At 46.3% G+C, this 20,714-nt stretch overlaps 1 protein-coding gene across 2 annotated transcripts; it reads left to right on the top strand.

Annotated features, from left to right (window-relative positions):
• Nucleotides 1-384: 384 nt before the first annotated feature.
• On the top strand, nucleotides 385-8,703 carry NFKBIZ (NFKB inhibitor zeta). Of its 2 annotated transcripts, none has more exons than XM_030960660.1 (12): nucleotides 385-586; nucleotides 991-1,130; nucleotides 2,066-2,102; nucleotides 2,199-2,302; nucleotides 2,446-3,209; nucleotides 3,640-3,745; nucleotides 4,078-4,224; nucleotides 4,732-4,795; nucleotides 5,372-5,541; nucleotides 6,192-6,302; nucleotides 6,391-6,558; nucleotides 7,179-8,703. In XM_030960660.1, the coding sequence occupies exons 2-12, from the start codon at nucleotides 1,002-1,004 to the stop codon at nucleotides 7,230-7,232; spliced, it is 1,854 nt and encodes a 617-aa protein (XP_030816520.1). In that variant the 5' UTR covers nucleotides 385-586; nucleotides 991-1,001; the 3' UTR covers nucleotides 7,233-8,703. The 2 variants fall into 2 exon arrangements, with proteins under 2 accessions (XP_030816520.1, XP_030816527.1); XM_030960667.1 differs by having other exon boundaries at nucleotides 498-525.
• The last annotated feature ends 12,011 nt before the right edge of the window (nucleotides 8,704-20,714 follow it).

Genomic DNA, 20,714 nt, shown 5'->3' with positions numbered 1-20,714 from the left:
CGGACAAGGCGTGAGGCGGCACCCCGGACCATGACTCCCGCCGGGGTCTCCCGGGCAGAGGCAGCGGGGGCAAGCTTGGCGGACAAGGCGTGAGGCAGCACCCCGGACCACGACTCCCGCCGGGCTCTCCCGGGCAGAGGGAGCGGCCCTCACGGGCAGGCTCCTCCCGCCACCCTGACGGGAAGCGCGGCCCCGCCCGGCGCGGCCCCTCCCGCGGGGGGCGGACCCGGTATAAGCGCGGCCGCGGCCCCGCGCCCCCAGAGCCGTCGCGCTGCCCGCCCAGCCCTGGCCGTGCCCGCTCCCGCTCCGCCGCCCGCCGCCCCGCGCCGCCGCCCGCTGCGCCGCACCGCCATGATCGTGGAGAGCAGCCGCGACGCGGCGCCCGATGGCAGTGACGGCGGCGCCCTCAGCAGCCCCATCAACCTCGCCTACTTCTACGGGGCCTCGCCCCACTCCAGCGAGGGCAGCTGCTCGCCGGCGCACTCCTCCGCCCCGGGCTCGCCGGGATCCGACTCGGACCTCTCGGTGAGCAGCCGCGGCGGCGGCCGGAGGGACCCCCGGGGCGGCCCCCGCTCCGCGCTGCAAGGTACGGCGGGTCCCCGCGGCGGCCCCGGCCCCGGGGGGTGGCGGGGAGAACGCGGAGCCGCGGGTCCCGCTCCGTCTCTTCGGGGGCGAAGCCGGCCGCCGATCCTCCCGCGTGGGAAAGCGGCCGAAGCGGGGAAAGGCGGGCGCGTTTGGGCGGCGCTTCGTGCCCGGTGGCACGGTGCTCCCATCTGTGGAGCGGGAGCGTCCCCGGGGCAGCAGAGGAGCCGCACGCCCGTGGGATGGCAGAGGGGTACGCGGAGCAGCTCTCTGACTCGTCTCTGCTAAACCAGACTTTAGGTGTCTTTCCACTAGAGTTTTTAGTTTGTTTGGGGTTTTTTCTGTATTTATTATTTGTTAAACGAAATGAATGGCTTAAGTTCGGGTTTTGTTTTCGTGTCTTCACAGTTGAACAACACATGGGGGGGGGAAAGCAGCACAGAGGACCTTTCCAGGGAGTCCGTGTGAAGAACTCCGTGAAGGAGCTCCTGCTGCACTTCAGGAGCAGCAAACAGATGTCCTCGGGTCCTGCCACCGAGGAAAGCAAGGTAACCGGCAGCTTTCTGCACGGACACCCTTGATTTTAATGGTTTCTGAAGCTGGCAAGAAAGCAGTTTGCGGTAATGCTAGAAATGAGTTTTATCTGCTGTGGATGGAATCAGTGTTTTTCCTTTTCAACGCGTAATGGAAAAATGCAACTGGGAAGAAATCAGAAAGAAGGTTTGCCATGAGAGAAGGAGGCATTTAAAGCTGTTCTTACTAAGCTTTATTTTCTAAAGGGAGTCTGGACAAAGATACATCTGTGTTGCGAAACCACAGAAATTCCGCGTTGGCTGGAATGAGATCATTCATTGGAAGGGTTAGGGATTTTTCTCAGATTTGTTTGTCATGCTATTGCGCCTCTCTGTGCAAAGCATCCAGTGTAAAGGTAGACCCTTTCAGTCTGAAAGGACAAAAAAATTACAGGAAATTCTGAGAAGATTAAAGAGTGTTTTTGATTTGATTTGATTCTCTTTTGTGAGTGTGTGTTTGAAAGCTTCCTAGATAAATGTTTTCAGAGGAAGATATTTGCATAGGAAAGTTCACGGCATTAAAGAATTGTAAAATTGGCTGGGTTATTAATGTTTCAAAAAAATCCACTGGTCTCTGGAAGGAATAATGTATTTCTCTAGATTTTCTGGAGTTTTGTGGTATTGTAACAAATGGCTTGAAAAGCCTAAAGAAAAACAGTGGGTTTTATTTAAGTTTCATTAAACTATTTCCATTTTCTAACCTTAATTAAAAGCAATTAAGTTAGGGTTAGACAACCACGTACTAGAATTATTCTAAGGTATATTCTGTGTTTATAGAAGGAAGTCACGGCTGCTTTCTTGTTGGTGGTGTGTTTTTTTGGGGGGGTGGATTGTTTTTTGTGTTTGTTTTTGTTTGTTTTCCCCCAGAAATAACATTATAATAACAGAAAAATTTGGATTTTTCTTAACAGGCACAAGGAGGATTGGTGAGCTACGAACCATACACAGGTAGACCATTTTTTAATACATACCCTGCAGTAACATTTTAAATCAATTGTAAGAGTAATGTCCAAATGGATTCTGAATTTATTTTCTTTTGAACAGAACTGAAGAGCATACTGGGCCACAGTGGCAAAAGAAAGGCACCTGAACTCCTTTCTGATGGACCTTCTTTCAAACGCCAAGCGAATGTTCACCCACATCTCCTGGTAAGTCTGTAGTAATTTTTTCCATGCCTTTATTTTTTAGTTTGCTTTGTATGATCAGAAACTACCAGATACAACTATACCTCTAATTTTCTGGGGCTTGTTTTGATTTGCCTTTGTTGTTTTCTTTCCCCCCCATCCGTCAGACCCCACCCCAGACACCAACTTCTATGGATAGCATGGAGGAGACCCATAAAGCTGACCCAAAGCACGAGGGCAGCTCTGATCTGCTTCAGAACATTATAAACATCAAGAACGAGTCGAGCCCCATTTCCCTGAACACGGTGCAGGTGAGCTGGTTGCACTCAGTCTCCAGCCATGGCTCTCCTGCTGAGCAGTACCAGGACAGCCTGGGAACACAGGCGTTCTCCCCATCCCAGAAGTACCAAGCATTCCAAGACCACGCCAGCCAGCACATGCTTGATCCGCCACAGCATTACCAGTTCCCTGCGTCCCAGAGCCAAGATTTGTCACAGAGTTACCCTTCAGATGGCCCCCTGGACTACAGGCCGTTTGTTGGCAGTGACCAGTCTCCTGCCTACCAGCAGAGCACCTTTGAGAGCCACGAGCTGCCGTACTGCCCGTCACAGAGCTTCTCCTCCCTCCTCAACGACTCGGAGGGCTCGGACAGCATCTCTGCTCCCCTCCAGCCACTGAGCAGTGCCCACCCCGAGGCCGAGGTTGCCCCTCACACCCCAAACTTCAGCTTGCTCTCCAACAACCTCTGTGGCAGTCTGGAGCGCAGCATCTCTCTGGCTACTCTCAATGTCTCGCTGCCTGACCAAAACGTTGCCAGGAGCACAACCCAGCTGGGCAAGTCATTTTTTCAGTGGCAAGTGGAACAGGAGGAGAACAAGCTGGCTAACATCTCTCAAGACCAGTTCCTTGCAAAAGATGCTGATGGAGACACGTGAGTGCTGTTTATCTTGGTGTTTCTTCTGTGGGAGGTTGGGGAGTGTTTCTGTTTGGGTTTTGGCAGACTGTGGGTTATAGTGAAGCAGTTCAATAGCTGTGTTTGTGTCACAAGTGCAGTGGTTTGGCTGATCAAGGGAAAGGTTTTGCTGATGGCTGCTGCGCAGAGCTCCAGCACACTTGAGTAGACGTATTTTCTAATTTCAGGTGCTTATTGTTAGATTTGGTTAAGGGGTGGAGGGGGTGGAAACATCTAATTTAGATGATTCAAATTGCCCTGGTAAGAAAATACCCATGTTCCTGCCTTAGTTATACAGAGGAGATCTGAAGCTGGCAGCATAATACCTCTTGTAGACATTTGGTTCTCTGCGGTCTTGAGCCCTGGTTTGTGTCTGGTGTTGTAACTCTGTTGCCTCTCTTTCCTGCAGCTTCCTCCACATTGCTGTGGCCCAAGGCCGTCGAGCACTCTCCTATGTTCTTGCAAGGAAGATGGCTGCCCTGCACATGCTGGATATCAAAGAGCACAATGGCCAGGTGAGGTTCTGAAAAAAATCTTTGTACCTGCTTTCTGCACCTGAGTGCTTCTGCATGTCTGAACCCTGGGAAAGATGTGGTGAAATGCTTATTTAATATTAACCCCAAGATTTAGCCTGCATACTAATATTAACCTTGAGCTATTAATACTTCTTGGGATCACCTTGAGCTGGTAAAACTATGTGCTCTGCTTCATTTGTCCTGGCTTCCTAGTATTCATAATCACTGCTTAAATAATACCAGGTAGCTAGGGTTTTTTATTTGTTTTAGCTGCTCTTTCCTGTTAGAGATCAGATGACTAATAGCTTAAATTTTCTTCTTGGTGTTTGCAGAGTGCTTTCCAGGTTGCTGTGGCTGCCAATCAGCATCTCATTGTGCAGGACCTGGTTAGCTTGGGGGCTCGGGTGAACACCACAGACTGCTGGGGCAGGACGCCGCTGCATGTCTGCGCTGAGAAGGGGCATGCCCAGGTCCTCCAGGTAAGAGCCAGGCAGGCACAGCTCTGCCCCAGCCATTGACTCTTACCCTTAGCTGTGTTGGGAAACTCTGGAAACACCACCACACCAAAAAAATCCCTCCTTTATCTTTCTCTCTGGGTAGCCTTGTGAGTCTGTCTACACATAGAGCTTAAAGCAGGACTGAATTTCCCATTGAGGTTCTCATCAACATTTTTGAGTAATTTTGGGGGAATCCTCTAGTTTACCAAACCAAAACAGTAAGTCTCCTCTTAATCGTAGGATCATAGAATGATTTGGGTTGGAAAGGACTTCACAGATTTTCTAATTCTAATGCCCCTGCTGTGCTCAGTGACACCTTTCACTAGACCAGATTGCTCAGAGGCCCATTCAGCCTGGCCTTGAACACTTCTAGGGATGCTGTTATTTATTGCAACTTTATTACAGCTATTGCAGTAAGACAATAAACAAATTTGAAGCAGTACGTAGTTTGGATAAGATGTAAATGTGTACTTGTTTCCACTTTTGTAGGCAATCCAAAAGGGAGCTATGGGAAGCAATCAGTATGTGGACCTTGAGGCAACAAACTATGATGGTGAGTAGTTAAGAGTTTATAATTTACAGAGTTACTGGATAGTACAGTGTTTTATAGCTGCTGATGGGAATGCAATAAAATGCAATATTTCCTTTCCAGATGGAAATTTACAGGTGCAGTTGACATATCTGTCAGATTAAAACGACATTAGTCTGTGTCTGTCAAGAGCTCTTTCCTCTTACATGTGATTGCTGTGTTTGGCACGGAGAGCTTAGGTTGTAACTGGCCATTGTTAAAACATTGGAGTGCCAGTAGCCAGAATCTGGCAGTAGAAAGCTGTTCTGTTTGGACCCCTTTTCCACAAAACAACTCTTTCAAACGTATAGTTTGTACAAAAATATATTAGAAATTTATTCTTTCATCATCAGCTGGCTGAGGGCTCACAGTAGGCTGCTGTTCCACTGTTCCACTGTCCCAATGACTTGGGACCAGTCATTGTCACCTACAAATGTGGAACCATCCCTGGGCTTAATGGGGGTAGAAGCTCCTTTACCCAATCTCTGAAACAAGCAACCAGTCAATACTTCTGTATTTCTTCATTCATGATGACTTTTATGGGTTTTTTTTGATGTTTAGGTCTGACAGCATTGCACTGTGCAGTTCTGGCCCATAATGGTGTGCTGCATGAGCTGCAGAACTGTCAGCCACCTCACTCCCCTGAGGTCCAGGAGCTTCTGCTGAGAAACAAGAGCCTGGTAGAAACCATCAAGATCCTGATACAAATGGGAGCCTCTGTTGAAGCGAAAGTAAGTAAAATGCCTTAATCTGAGATGCCAGATCCAGAGAGAATGTGGAAGCAGACTGTGTCCCTTTCTCCCACGCTGCATTTATTACAAGGGAAGAAGACTAATGTGAAAGCTTCCCTACAGGTTAATTTACCCAGATGGGATGAGAATGCTCCATTTATTGAGAGCAGGGTATTATCAATGCAAACAAGCCCTGGGGAAGGAGGGAGGTGACAGTCTAATCTCTAGGCTAAGAATGATGCTACGCTGGCTGCAGTGAATGAGTGTTGTAAAAGTAAGAGTATGTTTGGAGCACTCTGAGGTACCCATAGTAGTAGGGTGCTGATGACATCTTGTTCTTGAGCTGCAAATTTTAATTAAAAGCTGCTTAGCTGTGCAGTTCAGGTCTGTGCTGTGCCAGACCATTACTTAGCCAAAATATCAAATATTACATTATGTAAACTTACCTGCAGATGAGATCAAGTTCCATTGTTTGTTAGATGTTGATATTAAAATATATGTATTCAGATTCACTTTTGATGAATTGTAGTGCAAGTATGTTTGCTCAACACTCTGCAGTTACTTTGCTTTCTATATTTATTTGTCTGCATGTTCCGCCTGGATAGGTGAAGCACCTGCAGGGAAGACTAAACAGTTTCTTTTTTTGATAGGATCGCAAAAGTGGTCGCTCTGCTTTACATTTGGCAGCAGAAGAAGCAAACCTGGAGCTCATTCGTCTCTTTTTGGAGCTGCCCAACTATCTCTCTTTTGTTAATGCAAAGGTATGGTGATTTTTCCATAATACAGATAGAGAAAAGAGAGGCTCATGCCCTCCACTTTTCCTTCATGGAGTTGCTTTGTGGTCCCCAGGCTTACAATGGGAACACAGCCCTGCACGTGGCGGCCAGCCTGCAGTACCGCGTGAGCCAGTTGGACGCTGTGCGCCTGCTCATGCGCAAGGGAGCCGATCCCAGTGCCAGGAACCTGGAGAACGAGCAGCCAGTTCATCTGGTTCCTGATGGCCTTGTAGGGGAACAGGTAAAAAATTTGTAGCAGCCCTCTCCTTCCATCTGTCCCTGTCCACACAAAAACTGCGTTCCACTCCAGAGCTTTCTTTGGGCTGTTGAGTTGCAGCTTTCAAGGAAAAGATTTAGCAAATACCATTTTATGCTTTAGATCTTCAGCTTCAACACCAAGATCAGAATATACAGACTTGAAATTTTAGGTTTCACGTGCAGCTTTTATTTTTTCCATCTTAAAAGCTTTTACCTGTCAAGATAGGCTGTTTCTGTAACCCTGCAATGTACTGGAGGCAATACTCCTTCTCTTGCTCATCTCACTATGGCCTGAGGTCATGCTTTTACTGCTCTTGTCAGAATTAGTAATGACAGTTCCTGAGTAACAGAGGAAAAAAATCACTTTTTCCTACTTGATGAAAAAACTGACTCTTGACCTAAGACTAGTAACTTAAGCACAGCTGAGTTGCTGACTGTTGGCTTTCATTGGTTCAAATGCTGTGAAGTGGGATCACTTCTGGTGTGACTAAACTCAGGACCTAGGCTTGGATAAATGAATGCAAAACTGGATCTAGGGTGGGTTTTTTTCAGGACTCACTTCAAGATGATGAATACTGATGTTTGTCTTTTTCTCTTCTCCAGATAAGACGTATCCTCAAAGGGAAGGCGATTCAGCAGAGAGTGTCGCCATTTTAGGCTCCATGTTTCTTGGAGTTCAGCAACTTACACTCACTGTCAGTCAGGCAGTCCTAATCTATCTGTAAATAGAGCATTTGCCTGGTGTGGGCAAATGTTAGTTGTTTCTATGAAACAAAAGTATTTTGTTCACTATTATATAGTGGGTTACGTAAGAGTAAAAAAGCCCCAAACCCAGCAATCAAATTCTTCCAACCAAAAGGGAATGCTTCATTCCCAAGTATGTGGAACATTTTCCTGGCTACCTGTATTTTCTGTATTTCATAGCTGTGGTGAGACTGATTTTATTTAAACAGCCATACAGATAACTTCTAGACAAGGGCGATTCTTTGGGAATTTTTTTTTCAAATTTTAGAGAGGGCTGATACAGGTCAAAATTGCAGATTGTTGTTTTGTTTTTAGTAACACTTAAATGCAAGAGAAATTAAATATTTTTGAAGTCAAGCATTTATTTATGTAACTTTGTGGCTTTGTTCTGGTATCTTGTGCAGGATTGTATATAGTCACTGACATTATTGTACAGCTGTATAGTTCTGTGAATCTATTGATCACTTGGGGAAGGATCTGAAGAAACAAGTTCCTTGATCTTGAACTTGCAAATTGCATACAGAGTTATAATACTACACTGGTGCAAATTGAGTAAATTCTGTTTTTGTGAAAGACTGAGGTTGGAAAGTAGAGTTACGATAGATTGTCCCTGGCACTGATTTGTGCATACTTTCGGAGTTGTGTAATAAAACATGAAAAGCTGTGCTTCCTCAGGGGACTGTGTCAGTTTTTCTCGTACCCAGTAGGGGTCTTTCTTGTGATAGAACAATAGATTGAGAGAGGAGGATCATTATTTTTATAGTATGTATGTAACTTGTACTTTTAATCCTGATTCAGTGCAAGTGTTTGGCTGCACTTCACTGTTGATGCATGCTGAAATCTCTCAATGTTGATTATAATACTTCAACATGTGTAAGCCTTACTAGTGTTGGTGGGGCTTAAGCACATGCATAAGTAGCTTGCTGAATTGGGCTCTAGTTAATTCTAGAGACTTAAAGTTTTCCACCTCCTAAGCAGAGTTGGTCCATTTATGGTTTTACCTTATAGGTATAGTGGCTAGCAAAGTAATATTTGATGTTAACAGTTTTTCTATTTTTTAATAATTATTAATGGAAAATGTATACTAATGATGCTGTATACTTGTGTTCTGTTGGATAAAACTTCCTCCTGTCATTTTCTGAATGTTCCATGCTGGGCTGTAATCCAGTAATATGTTTTCTGTATGGTCTTTGTTCTTAAACTATTTTTTTCATCACATGCAGTTCTCTGTTGTAGCCATTTAATTAGTCTGATTATGCTGTTTTGGCAAAGTATGTCTTGTAGACAAGCTAAATGAAAAAATCTGATATGCAAAGGCTTAGTTACAATGTATTTCTTGAAGGGTTTTTGTAACTTGTGTTTGAATAAACATGTTCATTCACTTCTGGTGGTTACTGTGTGTGATACAAATAATGATGTAGTCAAGCTTGAGGTAAAACTGATTTAGCATGGAAATAGTGTGAGGCTGAAAAGCCATTTGCTAAGATGAAGTGAATTCTTACCATTGTGCTGGTTATTCTTTCTCTTGTTTGATGTTGGTGTTCTGGGTCATGCACTGTGCACTTGTGTTGTCTGGGAACTGAGTAGGTGTGCCCCAAATCGAATTTATAGTCCCCAGGTTGGGGTTGAACACTTGTCCCTGCATACTGGAAAGAAGGATAGCAGTTCTGACAATATTATGGTCTCACCATGACTTCCCTGCCTTGGTCCTCAGTTCTGGCAGCTCAGGCACAAGTGTCACCCTAGCACAGGTGACAATCTTTGTTAGGAAATAGGGCTGTACACATGGGGATGGGCTGTCTGCCTCACAGATGGTGATGAGGTGGTTCTGAGCTGGCAGTGACCCTTCAGGGGGAAGAGCTGTAATCACAGCCTGTGCCAGCTGAGGATGGAGCTGGAGAGATGGCAATAGTTGAGATGAAAGTGGCTCCAGCATTAGGATCTGTAGGAAAGGAAGAAAACCAAGAGGGTTTCTATATAACTGTATGAACGTGCTGGCCAGCCTGCCTTCCTGCTGCTTGTGGTGAGGGTGAAAGTGTGGGAATTGGAAGAGGCCCAGAGGTGTGGAGGAGCCTCCTTGCAAGGAGCAACGCAGTAAATGAGGACAGTCCTGCAGAGCCAAGACAGACCAGAGAACCTGAATGGGGATGAACTCACTCTCCCTTCCAGCATGAGAGCTGGAAGCTATTGATGAAAGTACCACGCTCACAACAGGCAGCAGGAAACAGAATTGAATGTCTTGTTAGCATATGCAAAGGTGAAGTGGTCCCCCTTTAAGTGAACAGCTAATTGTGTCTAGATTGTGTTGAAGGTGCTGTCGTCTGCGCCTCTCACTGCAAGTGACCCTGCCCTGGGTATAACATTTTTTATTTGTGCGAGGAACCTGATAGCACCGTTTCCAGTTAATTTTCATTTTCTTTGTAAGACATCAGTACACAGAAGGAGTTGCTTATGAGATACTCTGGTCCTTCAGATCAGCCTGATCTGATTGCCTGGCACTCCTTTCTGGTTGGCATTGACTGAGTCATCTCACATGGGGATCAAATACCCTGGGCTTGTAAGGATGGCACATGTTCAGCCAGTGCTTGAGCATAAAGTAGGTGAGAGGCATTTAGCAAGCATGTGATGCTTTCTGTGGCACTTGTGCCCTTCTGGAAGGGGCACTCCTGGCACTCCAAGTTAGAAGATTCCTAGAAGAGGGGAGGCTCTAGTGTTTGAAACTTCATCTGCCTGGAGCGTAATTTCATTGTCTGGAGAGTTCAGTAGGTAATTTCACAAGAAAGCATCCCTGCTCTAACTGACTCATTTTTCTCTCCTATGATCTTGGGAGGGTCTGGCATATCTGACCCAATTGAACTAGCTAATCGAAGCAATTCCTTTTTACTGAAGGCCAAGTGACACTAAATATTTAGCACACTAATAGTGTTTCCCTGATAGCTTATGATTCTTGGAACTGTTGAATAACTTTTATTGACGTGGATGTAGGCTTACCATTTATTTTGCTGGTTGCAGTAGAGACAGAAGAGACTGGCTTGGTTCCAAGTAGGAATATTAAGATACATGGTGCTTTGTTCCCAGGATGTTTCTGATTTGTTTGTCTAAGTAAGCCAAACCTCAGTAAAGGACTGCTTTTTGATTTTTGTGGGCTACTCCTCTGGCTGGAGTTGTGGAAGGTGGCAATCCATGATTTACAAGAAATGTGTTCTGCTTCTGGAGATGAAAAATGTGCATTTCCCACATTTATTGCTCATTTAATATTTTTATCAGAAAACAAAAACATAGCCAGGAAGTACTTAGAACTAAGTACTTAGTTCTTAGAGAGGTTGGGTGTGGTAGAACTGACTGTGAGGATACAACATGAACTGCTTACCTGACAATTTGCTTGTCTGGTTGCCTTTCTTTTAAAAATATATATGCTGCTGTGTAAGGGAAGAGATGAGGCTGGTTAAAGTGAACATATAAAGAACAGGTTCCTGCAATTATGTATCTGCCAAAAATTGGCCTGGTATTTCAACACATTCAAATCTTTCTATTGTTATCTATTACTTTTCCTGAGTGTTTGGTGATATTCTTGGCCTGAGATACTGATGGCTTGGGAGGAAGTGCTCATCTGTACACAGAGCCTGTATGGTCAGCTCTTTTCCTGGCAAAATTTCCTGACTCTTCTTGGCAGTATTTCTTTAGATCTGCTTCCTGATAGCAAAAAAATCTCAAGGCAGCACTAATGAAATTGGGAACCACATTAGTGCAGAAGTCCTACACCTGAGGTTGTCTCTCTTCTAGCAGTGGAATTTAGACACTGGTTTCTTCTCCAGGTACCTATCTCAGTCTTGCTGGAGAAAAGTAAAATATCTTGGGCCGTGTTTTCCTAGTGTCTGTTTTCAGCTTTTGTTGTTGAGGCTGTCTCAACAAATCTTTGTTTTACCTGATAATCTTTACCTCTATCTCTTAGCTCTGAAAACGTGATCCAGGCTGTTTTGAGAAAGTGATTGCTGTATTAACCAACCTGTACTTCACACGTGTTTTTCCCCCTTAGTTTCTGGTGAAATTTTTCCCTTCCCCTTTGCTAGTCAGAAGGCCTGAGGGGAAGGTGACTAAAATGGTGCTTTAGATTTAGAAGGGGGAGCAGACAATTGAAAGAAGCTGCACATTGTTTCTGTAGATGTGTCTGGACTGCAAGACAGACTGAAGAGTCTGAGTGAACTGTCTTGTGATGCAGTGCAGAGATGCTTTTGCACGTGCTTAATGAAAGCTTGTAGTTCTGTTCAGATGATGTGGGCCACATAGGTGACCTGTCGGTACCACAGTGGGTACCATCTTTTTCTAAGGTAGGTCATGGTATCAAATGCTGTGTGTTGGCCCCAAATAACAGACTTATTCAACAGTGCTGAGTACCTTCTATTGACTCAACCAGGGAGAAAGATAGAACTTGGGTCATTTCAGTCCATGTCTCCTTAGGACAGCCTTCAATCTATCTTGAGGCTTTTGGGCAAAGGCTCAGAGCTGCCCCATAATCTTCAGAGCCAGGCTTGCCATAAAAATGGACAGGGACTCTCTAAACACTGCTATTCATGGCTAGCCAATAAACCCTGAAGAGCTGAACCTGTGCATCTTGTTGTTTATCCCCAGGCAGAACACAGGTCTTTGCCCAAGGACTTTCACTCCACTAAAAACATCCCAGTAAGTGATGCCAATAAATTTGGCATTTCTATAAGAAGAATTGGAAGTTTGAAGCCACAGTGATGAAAAATCCCAAGAGGTGCTTATGGTGTCCTTTGCACTGTGCTGCAGTTGGATGTACGGTGTAGGAGTAAGAACTGAGTCACCAGTGGCAGCCCATGTTCATTTTGAGGGGAAGTGTTTTAGGAGCAGTTTGAGAAAACCCATCAAGATAGTAGCATGCCATTATCATTATTCATCAGTAGATTTCCAGGTGGCTTCAAAAGCCAGCAGTAATCACCAGTCCCATCGGCTAGATAAGAAACCTGAAGCAGGGAGACGGAAGGAAGCTCATCTGAAGAGACTCAAAGAACCACAGGAGCTCCATCCAAAGGCTGTGCAGGCTTGCAATTATCCTTCTAGATGGCTACTCTTTCTAAATTTTCCCAATAATACAATGAGTAATGACTAATCTATTGGTTATTCATGATCCTTCTGTAGGTCACTCATGTTCAGTTCTTGTGTTTTGTGTGCTCAGTTTGGAGACCCTGCCTGTGATACTGCTTTTGCTGGCTGCTAGGATTACCAGGTTGTTTGGAGCAGCCATTGGACAATGCCTCAAAAATGAGCTTTTTCACCTGAAAAATTTAACATTTCTAAGCCCTGATTGCTGGAACAGGAAGAGAAAAAGCAGACCTAGAGTAGGAAAAAATGCACCAGAGCAAATTGAGTATGCTACAATGGCAGGGATCTCTGTGTTAGACCCATGACTCTAGACTCACTGCATTTTGTGAACACTTGAGGCAAAACTAGGGAAACCTTTTTTAAGTGAGGCAAAATCATATAAAGACATTTTGAAAAGCTAGTCATGAAATATCGTTGGTCATTAATGGATTTCTTAAAAAATAAAAGGGGAGATGAGTCAAAGTGAGGAATAAGCATTTGTCTTAGTGGTTTGAGATTTTAATGGCGCTTAAGACATCAGCATGAATGCTGTGATGGAGCTGTATGAAACGAGTCTTCCTGCTGGGATAGAGGTGAGGAGATTGAGTTCAGGACATAGATGACTCATCAGGAAATAAGTACACCACTGGGTCACCTGCTCTGGTGCTTGGATAGATTGATCTCTCTTAACAAAAATAAACATTGGGGGGAAAAAGAAAGTATTTAAAAATTAGCAGATAGGACAGGATGCTTTAATGCTTTTCTTTTTAAATGTTTATTTTTACACAACTTTTATCCAGTTCTGTTCTAGCCCCTGGCTCTAGTCTCAGGCTGGTATGATTATTCATTTTCTCAAACTTTCTCACACATGTCTGTGAATAAAATACATGCATATGTAGAGTAAGTTTATAATATGGATCAATTTATTTTTGTATTCTGTAGGAGAATTGTATGTATATATATGCATGCAAAATGTAAGTATGTAAAATGTATTGTGTGGGAGTACACAAGGCAGCAAAACTCTTTCAAGAAGATGAATCTTTTTATCCAGGAGTAATTCATTACTTTAGAAGTTTTTACCTTCTTTTGTTAAAAATAGAAACTTTTCCCATGCTATCCTCTTGAATTTGCAAATTGAATGCACTAGTGAAAACCAAAGCACTATGAAGAGTAAAAGTTGGGTTTCTAATGGTTTTCTGTCCTGAGAATGACTGCCAATGTAGACTCTCCCATGCCTAATGAGGATGAAGCACATTCCTTGGCTCTCAGTGAGGACCCTAATGTTCTCCTTCTTTTTTGATAAATCCATAAATCTTGACATTTGTGTGAAATAGTAAGTCTTGCCATCTCTGCTCTCTTTTACCATAAGGAGAAGGACCCCAGGAAAGGTGTTTTGCATGTACCTTGTGTCACAAAGTGTTTAGTTAACACTGCAAAGGGTTGATCTGCCACCTGGAAACCAACATACAATGCACCAGCAAGTTCTAGTCCTCACCCAGGGCTGAAACCTGTCTGTGCAACCAGTAGTGCAAAGGCAGCTACCTTTGTACTTTATTATAGACACAGCAAACAAAGAATTTTTGTTTCTTCTTCCTTAGCTGTCATAATGAAATTTTATTATTGCAGTGGTTTTATCTGCCTTCTGATGAACATGAATGTCGTTAGCCTCTTTCCCACGCTCTGCATCCATGTCTCAAGGTGCGTCTCTTGGTTCCACGGCAGGCCCTCCTTTCCAGCCCTTTCTTTCCAGCCCTTCCTTTCCATGCCCCGTGTCCCCAGCTGGCAGAGCAGGCTGGGCTGTGGCTGAGCCCAGGACAGCCGATGGGAAGGAGCGCTGGGGCAAACCTGGCCGCTGGTGCGTGGGCACTGGCCACTCGCTCCCTGTGGAGCAGTCTGGGCTCAGGACCAGGATCTGCCTGGATGTGGAGAGTAGTGGGAGGGGTGTGCACTTCTGCCTGGCTGGCTTTGGACCCTGGGCATGAGTGAGTGAGAGGTATCCTTGCTGCAGGGACAGTCGCAGTCATCTTCTCTTTGTCTGAGTGGGAGCACCTGGAACATGGCTAATAAACTTCATGTGCTTTCTAGGAAGTTGGTGTAAAGATGCAGCAAGAGCTGTGGGGAAGGTAGCCTGCTCCTTTTGCCTTCCCGCTCCCAGGTTGATGCCTGGACTCCTGTTTCCCTGCTCCCATGGGAGGATGGTCCTTTGGTCCCCAGGCAAGAGCTCGGTTGTCACTCCATGGCTGGGGCTGCAGCTATGAAGACCTCTTGCTCCTCCCTCTGCAAGCCCAACAATGGCACTTTCCTTCAGGGATCTACTGGTGGCTGACGCCCTCCTCCAACTTTGTGTCCGTTCCCACCCTGTCCACCCCATATGTGGTGTGGTTCTTGTGACAACCTCTGCCCCAAGAGCTCTTGTTTGAGATGCTGGGTGCAGGGACAAGTGCAACAGGGGCCTAATTTCAAAAAGATGCGTCTTCCCTGATCACTGGCTTGATATCTTCCCAAAGGCCTCCTGGCGCAGATGGGTGTTTGGGAGAGATTTGAATAAGGAGAGGGAGGAGGCCTGACAGCTCCATCTGGGACTCCATCAGCCACTCACTATTTGTGTACAGACTTTATGCTCTGCTGTGGCATTGTCCTTGTTATCATGCTGGTGGCTCTGGTTCTTGCTCTGCCTGTTTATTTTTACTCCATTGTTGTATTTACTGCTCCTGAACTCTTTATTCTTGTTGGCTCCTGATAAATTACTGTCTCTTATTAGCCTTAAATTACTTCCTCTTAACAACCTTTAATTATTTGCTACCATCATATCTTGGTGCCACATCCTCTTAATTAGGGTTTCCATGCTAGTAGAGACTCTTCTGTGCCTTTGTTAAATCCATTAACAAAGGATTTTGCTTCTGGCTTGTCTTGGCCATTCTCTCATCTTTTCCTACTCCTGCTTCCCCATCCACTTGTATCTTCCATTGATACTATGCACCATCCTTCTTGTCCTCTCCTGTCAGCCTTTATGGTTCTACTACAACCTTCTGGCCACCAGGTCCTTCTTGCCTTGTTCTTTCACAATCTATATCCTACCTGCCTTTTTTGGGCACTGGAGAGTGTTGGTCAATTTATTTTAATTTTTCTTTCTCTTCTCTGTTTGCTTTTATGCATTCTTTGATCTGTCTGTCCAGCTTCCCCCATCCTTCTTATTTCTTGCTTTGAGAGTGGCTTTGATTTCTTTTCTCTGCTGGTGTCCCTACTCCTTTGGTTGGATGCACTTTGCAACTTTCTCCTCCCCTTTGCTGACAAGCTTCATTTTGAGAACTGTTTTTTTTCTCAGGACTACTTCCAATGACTCTTTGGAGATCCTTTTCTTGAGCAGCTCCCAGAAGGAGGGAGGACCCTTTTCTTGAGCAGCTCCCAGAAGGAGGGAGGACCCTTTTCTTGAGCAGCTCCCAGAAGCCCCCATCTCACTGTATTCAGTCCACCACATCTAGCTCTGGTACTTGTTTACCATAGAATTATGGAATGCTTTGGGTTGGAAGGTACTTTAAAGATGATCTAGTTCCAGCCCCTGTGTCATTGGCAAGAACAACTTCCACTAGAGCAAGTTGCTCAAAGCCCCATCCAGCTTGGCCTTTTCCCATTTTCTGCTCAGGCTCCTGCTTGGAGCAGTTTCTGTGCTCAGGCAGTCAGATCCTGCCTCTCCTGGTGCCTTTGAGTGTTCCACCTCCATGGAGCTTAGGTTTACCAATTTGCTACAGCATTCAGTGTCCACCACCACTCTGCATTATGCTCTATGTTGTTGTTAGCAGAACTGAATCCATTTCCAGCATCACCACTGTATCCATCTTCTCTCCTGACTGTTTGCTAACTTCTGCAAATCCTACCAGCTTTCCTTTGTAGCACCACCAGCACATTTCCTTTTGTGTTGGCTACTACTGAAGTGTTGGCTGCAGAAAAAAGAATTGAAATTTAGGAGACTAGAAGAGGAAGGAAAAGTGATCAAACCTAGAAACAGATAAACCTTGTTCATGAGCCTAGAATTAATCTATTCTCTCACCTTAGTCTCTTTTTCAAATTCCTCTGGTCATAACCCGTTGCTGAAATGTCAAGTGCCTGCTTCTCTCCCTCACGTGCTGGTGCCAGAAGTCCTGCAGCCCCTGTGCCTCTCTGTTCACCCATGTTGAAAACTGGCACAGCCTGCAGCTCACTCTCCTGCCCACCCTGCACATGGGGCTTTGTCTGGAACAGCCATCCTGCCTTTCAGCACAGGGGCCAGCAATTCCCATAGTGCTGCCCTTTCTTTCCCAATACTGGAGCACAAAGATTTCCAATGCTGTCTGTGTTTACCCAGAAGTGTTTTCTTTGCTGTTCCACATCTTCATGGCCCAGGCCATGTGCCTCATGGATGCAGCAGACAGAAGCTGGTGAGGCCAGGGTGTTTTGCTGGTACTGGGGAGCCATCTGCAAAGCAATCTTTGTTCAGGAGTCTCACTCCCCCCAGCCAGCACTGTCAGCTCTCAGGAGCTGTCTGCTTGCTCCAAGCATCCGGCAAGATTACGGGAATGATTCTGTCTGTGTAAGTCATTAGTTTAACTAATATTGTATCTCTTTATTGTAAAAACGTTCTTTGAGGTTAATTAATGAGGAGTGGGAGGAGATAAAATGAACTCTGGTTTTGCAGGTGAAACACCATTCCTTTAAAACAAAATTCTTGTAATGTTAAAAAAAATAATAAACCCACTTAAAAGAAACCTCTACTTCTTCCTGTGGGGAGGCTGTTTCCCACAGAAAGTTGTACCTTATCCCCCCCCACCCCTTTCCTTTATTTTAGTAAGCAAGATATTCCCTGCATGTCCATATCTGCCTGTCTTCAGTCTTCCTCTTAACAAAGTGATAACATCTTGGATCACCAGGATGTACGCCGGTGGCTTGTCCCTTCAAAACACATCAGGTGCATAACATAAGGTATGGAAATGCTGTGATACCTCAGGTGGGGGACACAGCTTTCTGACTTCCCTTCCATAGTGCCATGACAGCTGCCAGCTCCTGCCACATCTCACAGGGCCTCTTCCTCAATGTGTTGTGCCTCAACAATAAATCTCAGCAGGCTCTCAAGATGTCTGTGTGAAAAACACTCTGTCTGTGAAGAAACGTGCCTGAGAGTGAGTGTGGTGCCCAGCTCTCCCTGTGGTGCCCCTGCTGTACCCCAGGAGATGAGAGGTTGCCGTTGCCAGGGACGTCCCAGGGTGCTGCTGTGGAGGGGATGGCACAGCCCCTCTCTGCCCAAAGCCACCATCCTCTGCCAAGGCTGTCAGAGACCTTGCAGACTGCAACAAGCCCGGAAAGAGCTTCCTTAGGTGTGGCTCCTGGCTGTCATGTCCTTACCAGAAAGCCGTGGGGAAGTTTGTGTTAGGCCCATTCTCTTGCTAAACAGAAGTTCAGCTTCCAAGTTGGTCAGCCCAGCTGGAAACTTAATTCCAAGTGAGGATGACTTAGGGAAAGAGCAATGTAGAGAGATCCTGCAGCTCTTGTAGCCATCCTTGTATCCCGTTTCTAATGCCACCAGCCTCCTTTGGTGCATAGCTCAATATCACCTCGGCAGTACCTGGGCTGGTGGGGGAGGAGTTCCTGCTTGTCTCTTACAGAGGGCACAACTGCAGCACTCTCACAATGCATTCAGTGTTCTCCAGCTGTGTTAAAGACTGCTTTTTGCTTTTTCTCCACAAGGCAGATGCTAACCAGAAAATAAATCCCTACTAAACAGGTTTGGAACTACCTGGTCATTTTGATTGTATGATACACAACAGCCTTGAAAGCAGCCCTGGAGCATCAGCGTAGGGTGCCCTTTTCCAGAGGTGTCTTGTGCTGGTTGGGGTGAGGATGGGCTGTGAGGCTGATCATTTAACTGCAGGAATGGAGGCTGGGCTGCTGAGCAGAAGATGGATGAATTTGTTCCAAAAAATGTGTGTTTGGCTGCAGCCCAGTGCCTGTGTGCCTTGGCATGCTGTGTGCTGGGATGGGTGAGGAGCAGGAGGGGCAGGCGTGGGGGAGAGATGCCTTGGCACCATGGCAGGGCGGGCGGCACGCCTGCTCCAAGGAAGCGGGTGGGAGGTGATGGGAACCTGGGAGCTCTTGGTGGCATGGCTCAGCTTGCTCTCTTCTGCCCTGCCAGGCCAGGGCCCTGGCACTCCCTGCTGCTATGCTCCTGTTTCACATTCTCCTTGTTGCTTTTCTTTGCTTTCTGGTGAGGCAAACCTTGTTTTGGAGAGGGAGAGAGAGTGGTGCAAGTGAGAGATCTTCATTGGTGGAGAAAGCAGAGACTCGTTCTTAAAATCTCTGTCTTCCTCTTTCTAGCTCTCAGAGGAGCAGGAAAGCACTTCCTGTGTCCATGCAAGAGCTTGTCTGGGATGCTGGCTCCAGGAGGAAGCTCTCAGACCCCAAGGTGCTCTCTTGCAAAGCTGTCCATGGAAATGTGTGTATGAGCGCATGGGGAGGGCCAAAACACAAAAACATCCTGTAAGTTCTGCAAGGGAAAGCTCATCATCACACACAGCCCAGCCTGGAGCTGTGTGCCAATTCCTGAGGCAGGCACAGGGATGGAGGTCTGCATGATGGGAACTGAGCTTGGTGTTAATCATCACAACATCACAGCAGACTCCCATGTCTCTAGTGTAGGGATTTTGGAAGAGTGGCTCTCTGGGTGCTATCAGAAGGCATGTAAATGCATGCAGAGCCAGCTCATGCACCCAGCAGGGAACAAGCCCTCCCTTCAGGAGAGAGTGGGTGGGCCTGCTTGTTGTCTGGGCCTGAGAGCTAGGAAACACCCCAACGTCAGTCCTGGCTCCAGCAGCAGGCAACAAAACTGTGTTGGTAACTGCAAGCCATGTGGGGATTTTCAATGGCCCTACCCCACACTGGTTCATTCCTGTCTCGGAGGAAAGAGAAGTTTTCCTGCAGTGGGCAAAGGGGAGCTGTGATCTCCTCTCCATTTCGGTCACATCCATTTTACAGCATTAGGAGTGGCACTGGCACGGCCATCCTGGGTGGGATGAGAGCTCTTAAATGCTTTCTTGGCATTTCTTTAGACATCAGCTGTCACCTTGTGGCATGGATGTAGTAAGGGAGTCCTCTCCCAGGAGAAGCCACAGACAGCAGGGGTAGCTCAGCATTGGCAGAGTGGTGGATGCAGAGGCTCTGCCACGTCCCCTCTCCCTCTCCCTCTCTGGGAAAGGTTGCTGGGGTGCTGGGAGCAGCAGCACCCTCTCTCTTGGGTGCTGAATGCTTGGGCTTGTCTGCTTCCTTTGGCAGCAGTCCAGGTGACTGCTCCAGTGCTGTCCCTGTGTCAGTCATACACAGCTTCTTGTGGGTGCCGGTGCTGGGGTGGGCTAATAATGTGTTGTTTTGGGGAGGGACATGGTGGCAAGGTGCCTGCACATGGTTGTGAAAAAAAATCTTGTTGTCCTGAAAACTGTTTCTCTGAACAGAGTGCCCAGCCCCTAGTGAAAGACCTGTCTCCACCAAGGAGGGCCTGACACTGATCCATCCAAGGTTTCCAAGCACTGGTGCCAGCTTTTGCAGGACAGAGGACACCAGAAAGTGGTGGGAATGGACCCAGCTCTGATTCCTTCCAGGGATAAAGGCTGAGACACGAGGTTTGCCCCATCCTTCCTCACGCCCACTCCCACTGTTTGCCGCCTCCTTGGCTTTGCCAGGTGCTGAATGGCCTCAGTGACTCTTCCCACACACTTTCTTTTTAAGGGGTTATTTTTAACCTGGACCCCTTCAATGTCTGCTCACAGGTTTGATCCTGTGGACAACTTTGAGGTCCCATTAAGAGACACAAGCCCTGCAGCTTGGGGATGGAAGAGCAGCAGCACAGGGAGGAAGGTGATGGGTGGAAGAAGCTGGCTGCTGTGCTGCAGGCACCTTCTTCCAGATTGCTTGGTGAGGGGCTTGTGCTGGAGATTGTTTGGCCCATCAAGGCAAAGTGATGCTGGCTCAAGGAGCACTGAAGCCTGCTGGATCTGGGTGGTGGTTTGAGATCCGATATGGTGAAATCCTGAGAGCCTTGTGGGGATGTGAAGGGAGGTGAGGGTCTTTGACTGGCTGTAGAAGGGTGTGGAGGGCCTTCCTTGTGTTTCTGAGAGGTTATAGCAAGTGGAGAGGGTGAACAAAACTCTCAGTCATTTGGTAAGACAAGGCTATAATTAAAGCCTTTCAACCTCCTTGCCTGACCTAATTTTTCTTAAATCGAATCTTACCTACTTTTAAACTTTGCCTTACCCAAGGATAAATGCAAAG

The sequence above is a fragment of the Camarhynchus parvulus genome, chromosome 1 (genome assembly GCF_901933205.1).
Source record: "Camarhynchus parvulus chromosome 1, STF_HiC, whole genome shotgun sequence".
NCBI lineage: Eukaryota > Metazoa > Chordata > Aves > Passeriformes > Thraupidae > Camarhynchus > Camarhynchus parvulus.
This window is presented reverse-complemented; position numbering and strand designations above follow the sequence as displayed.

Bases quoted from the DNA above. Each gene is read 5' to 3' on its own strand.
- NFKBIZ (XM_030960660.1), top strand. From the start codon at position 1,002: ATGGGGGGGGGAAAGCAGCACAGAGGACCTTTCCAGGGAGTCCGTGTG. The intron at 3,210-3,639 runs GTGAGTGCTGTT...TCTTTCCTGCAG, and splicing joins AAAGATGCTGATGGAGACAC to CTTCCTCCACATTGCTGTGG. The intron at 3,746-4,077 runs GTGAGGTTCTGA...TGGTGTTTGCAG, and splicing joins TCAAAGAGCACAATGGCCAG to AGTGCTTTCCAGGTTGCTGT.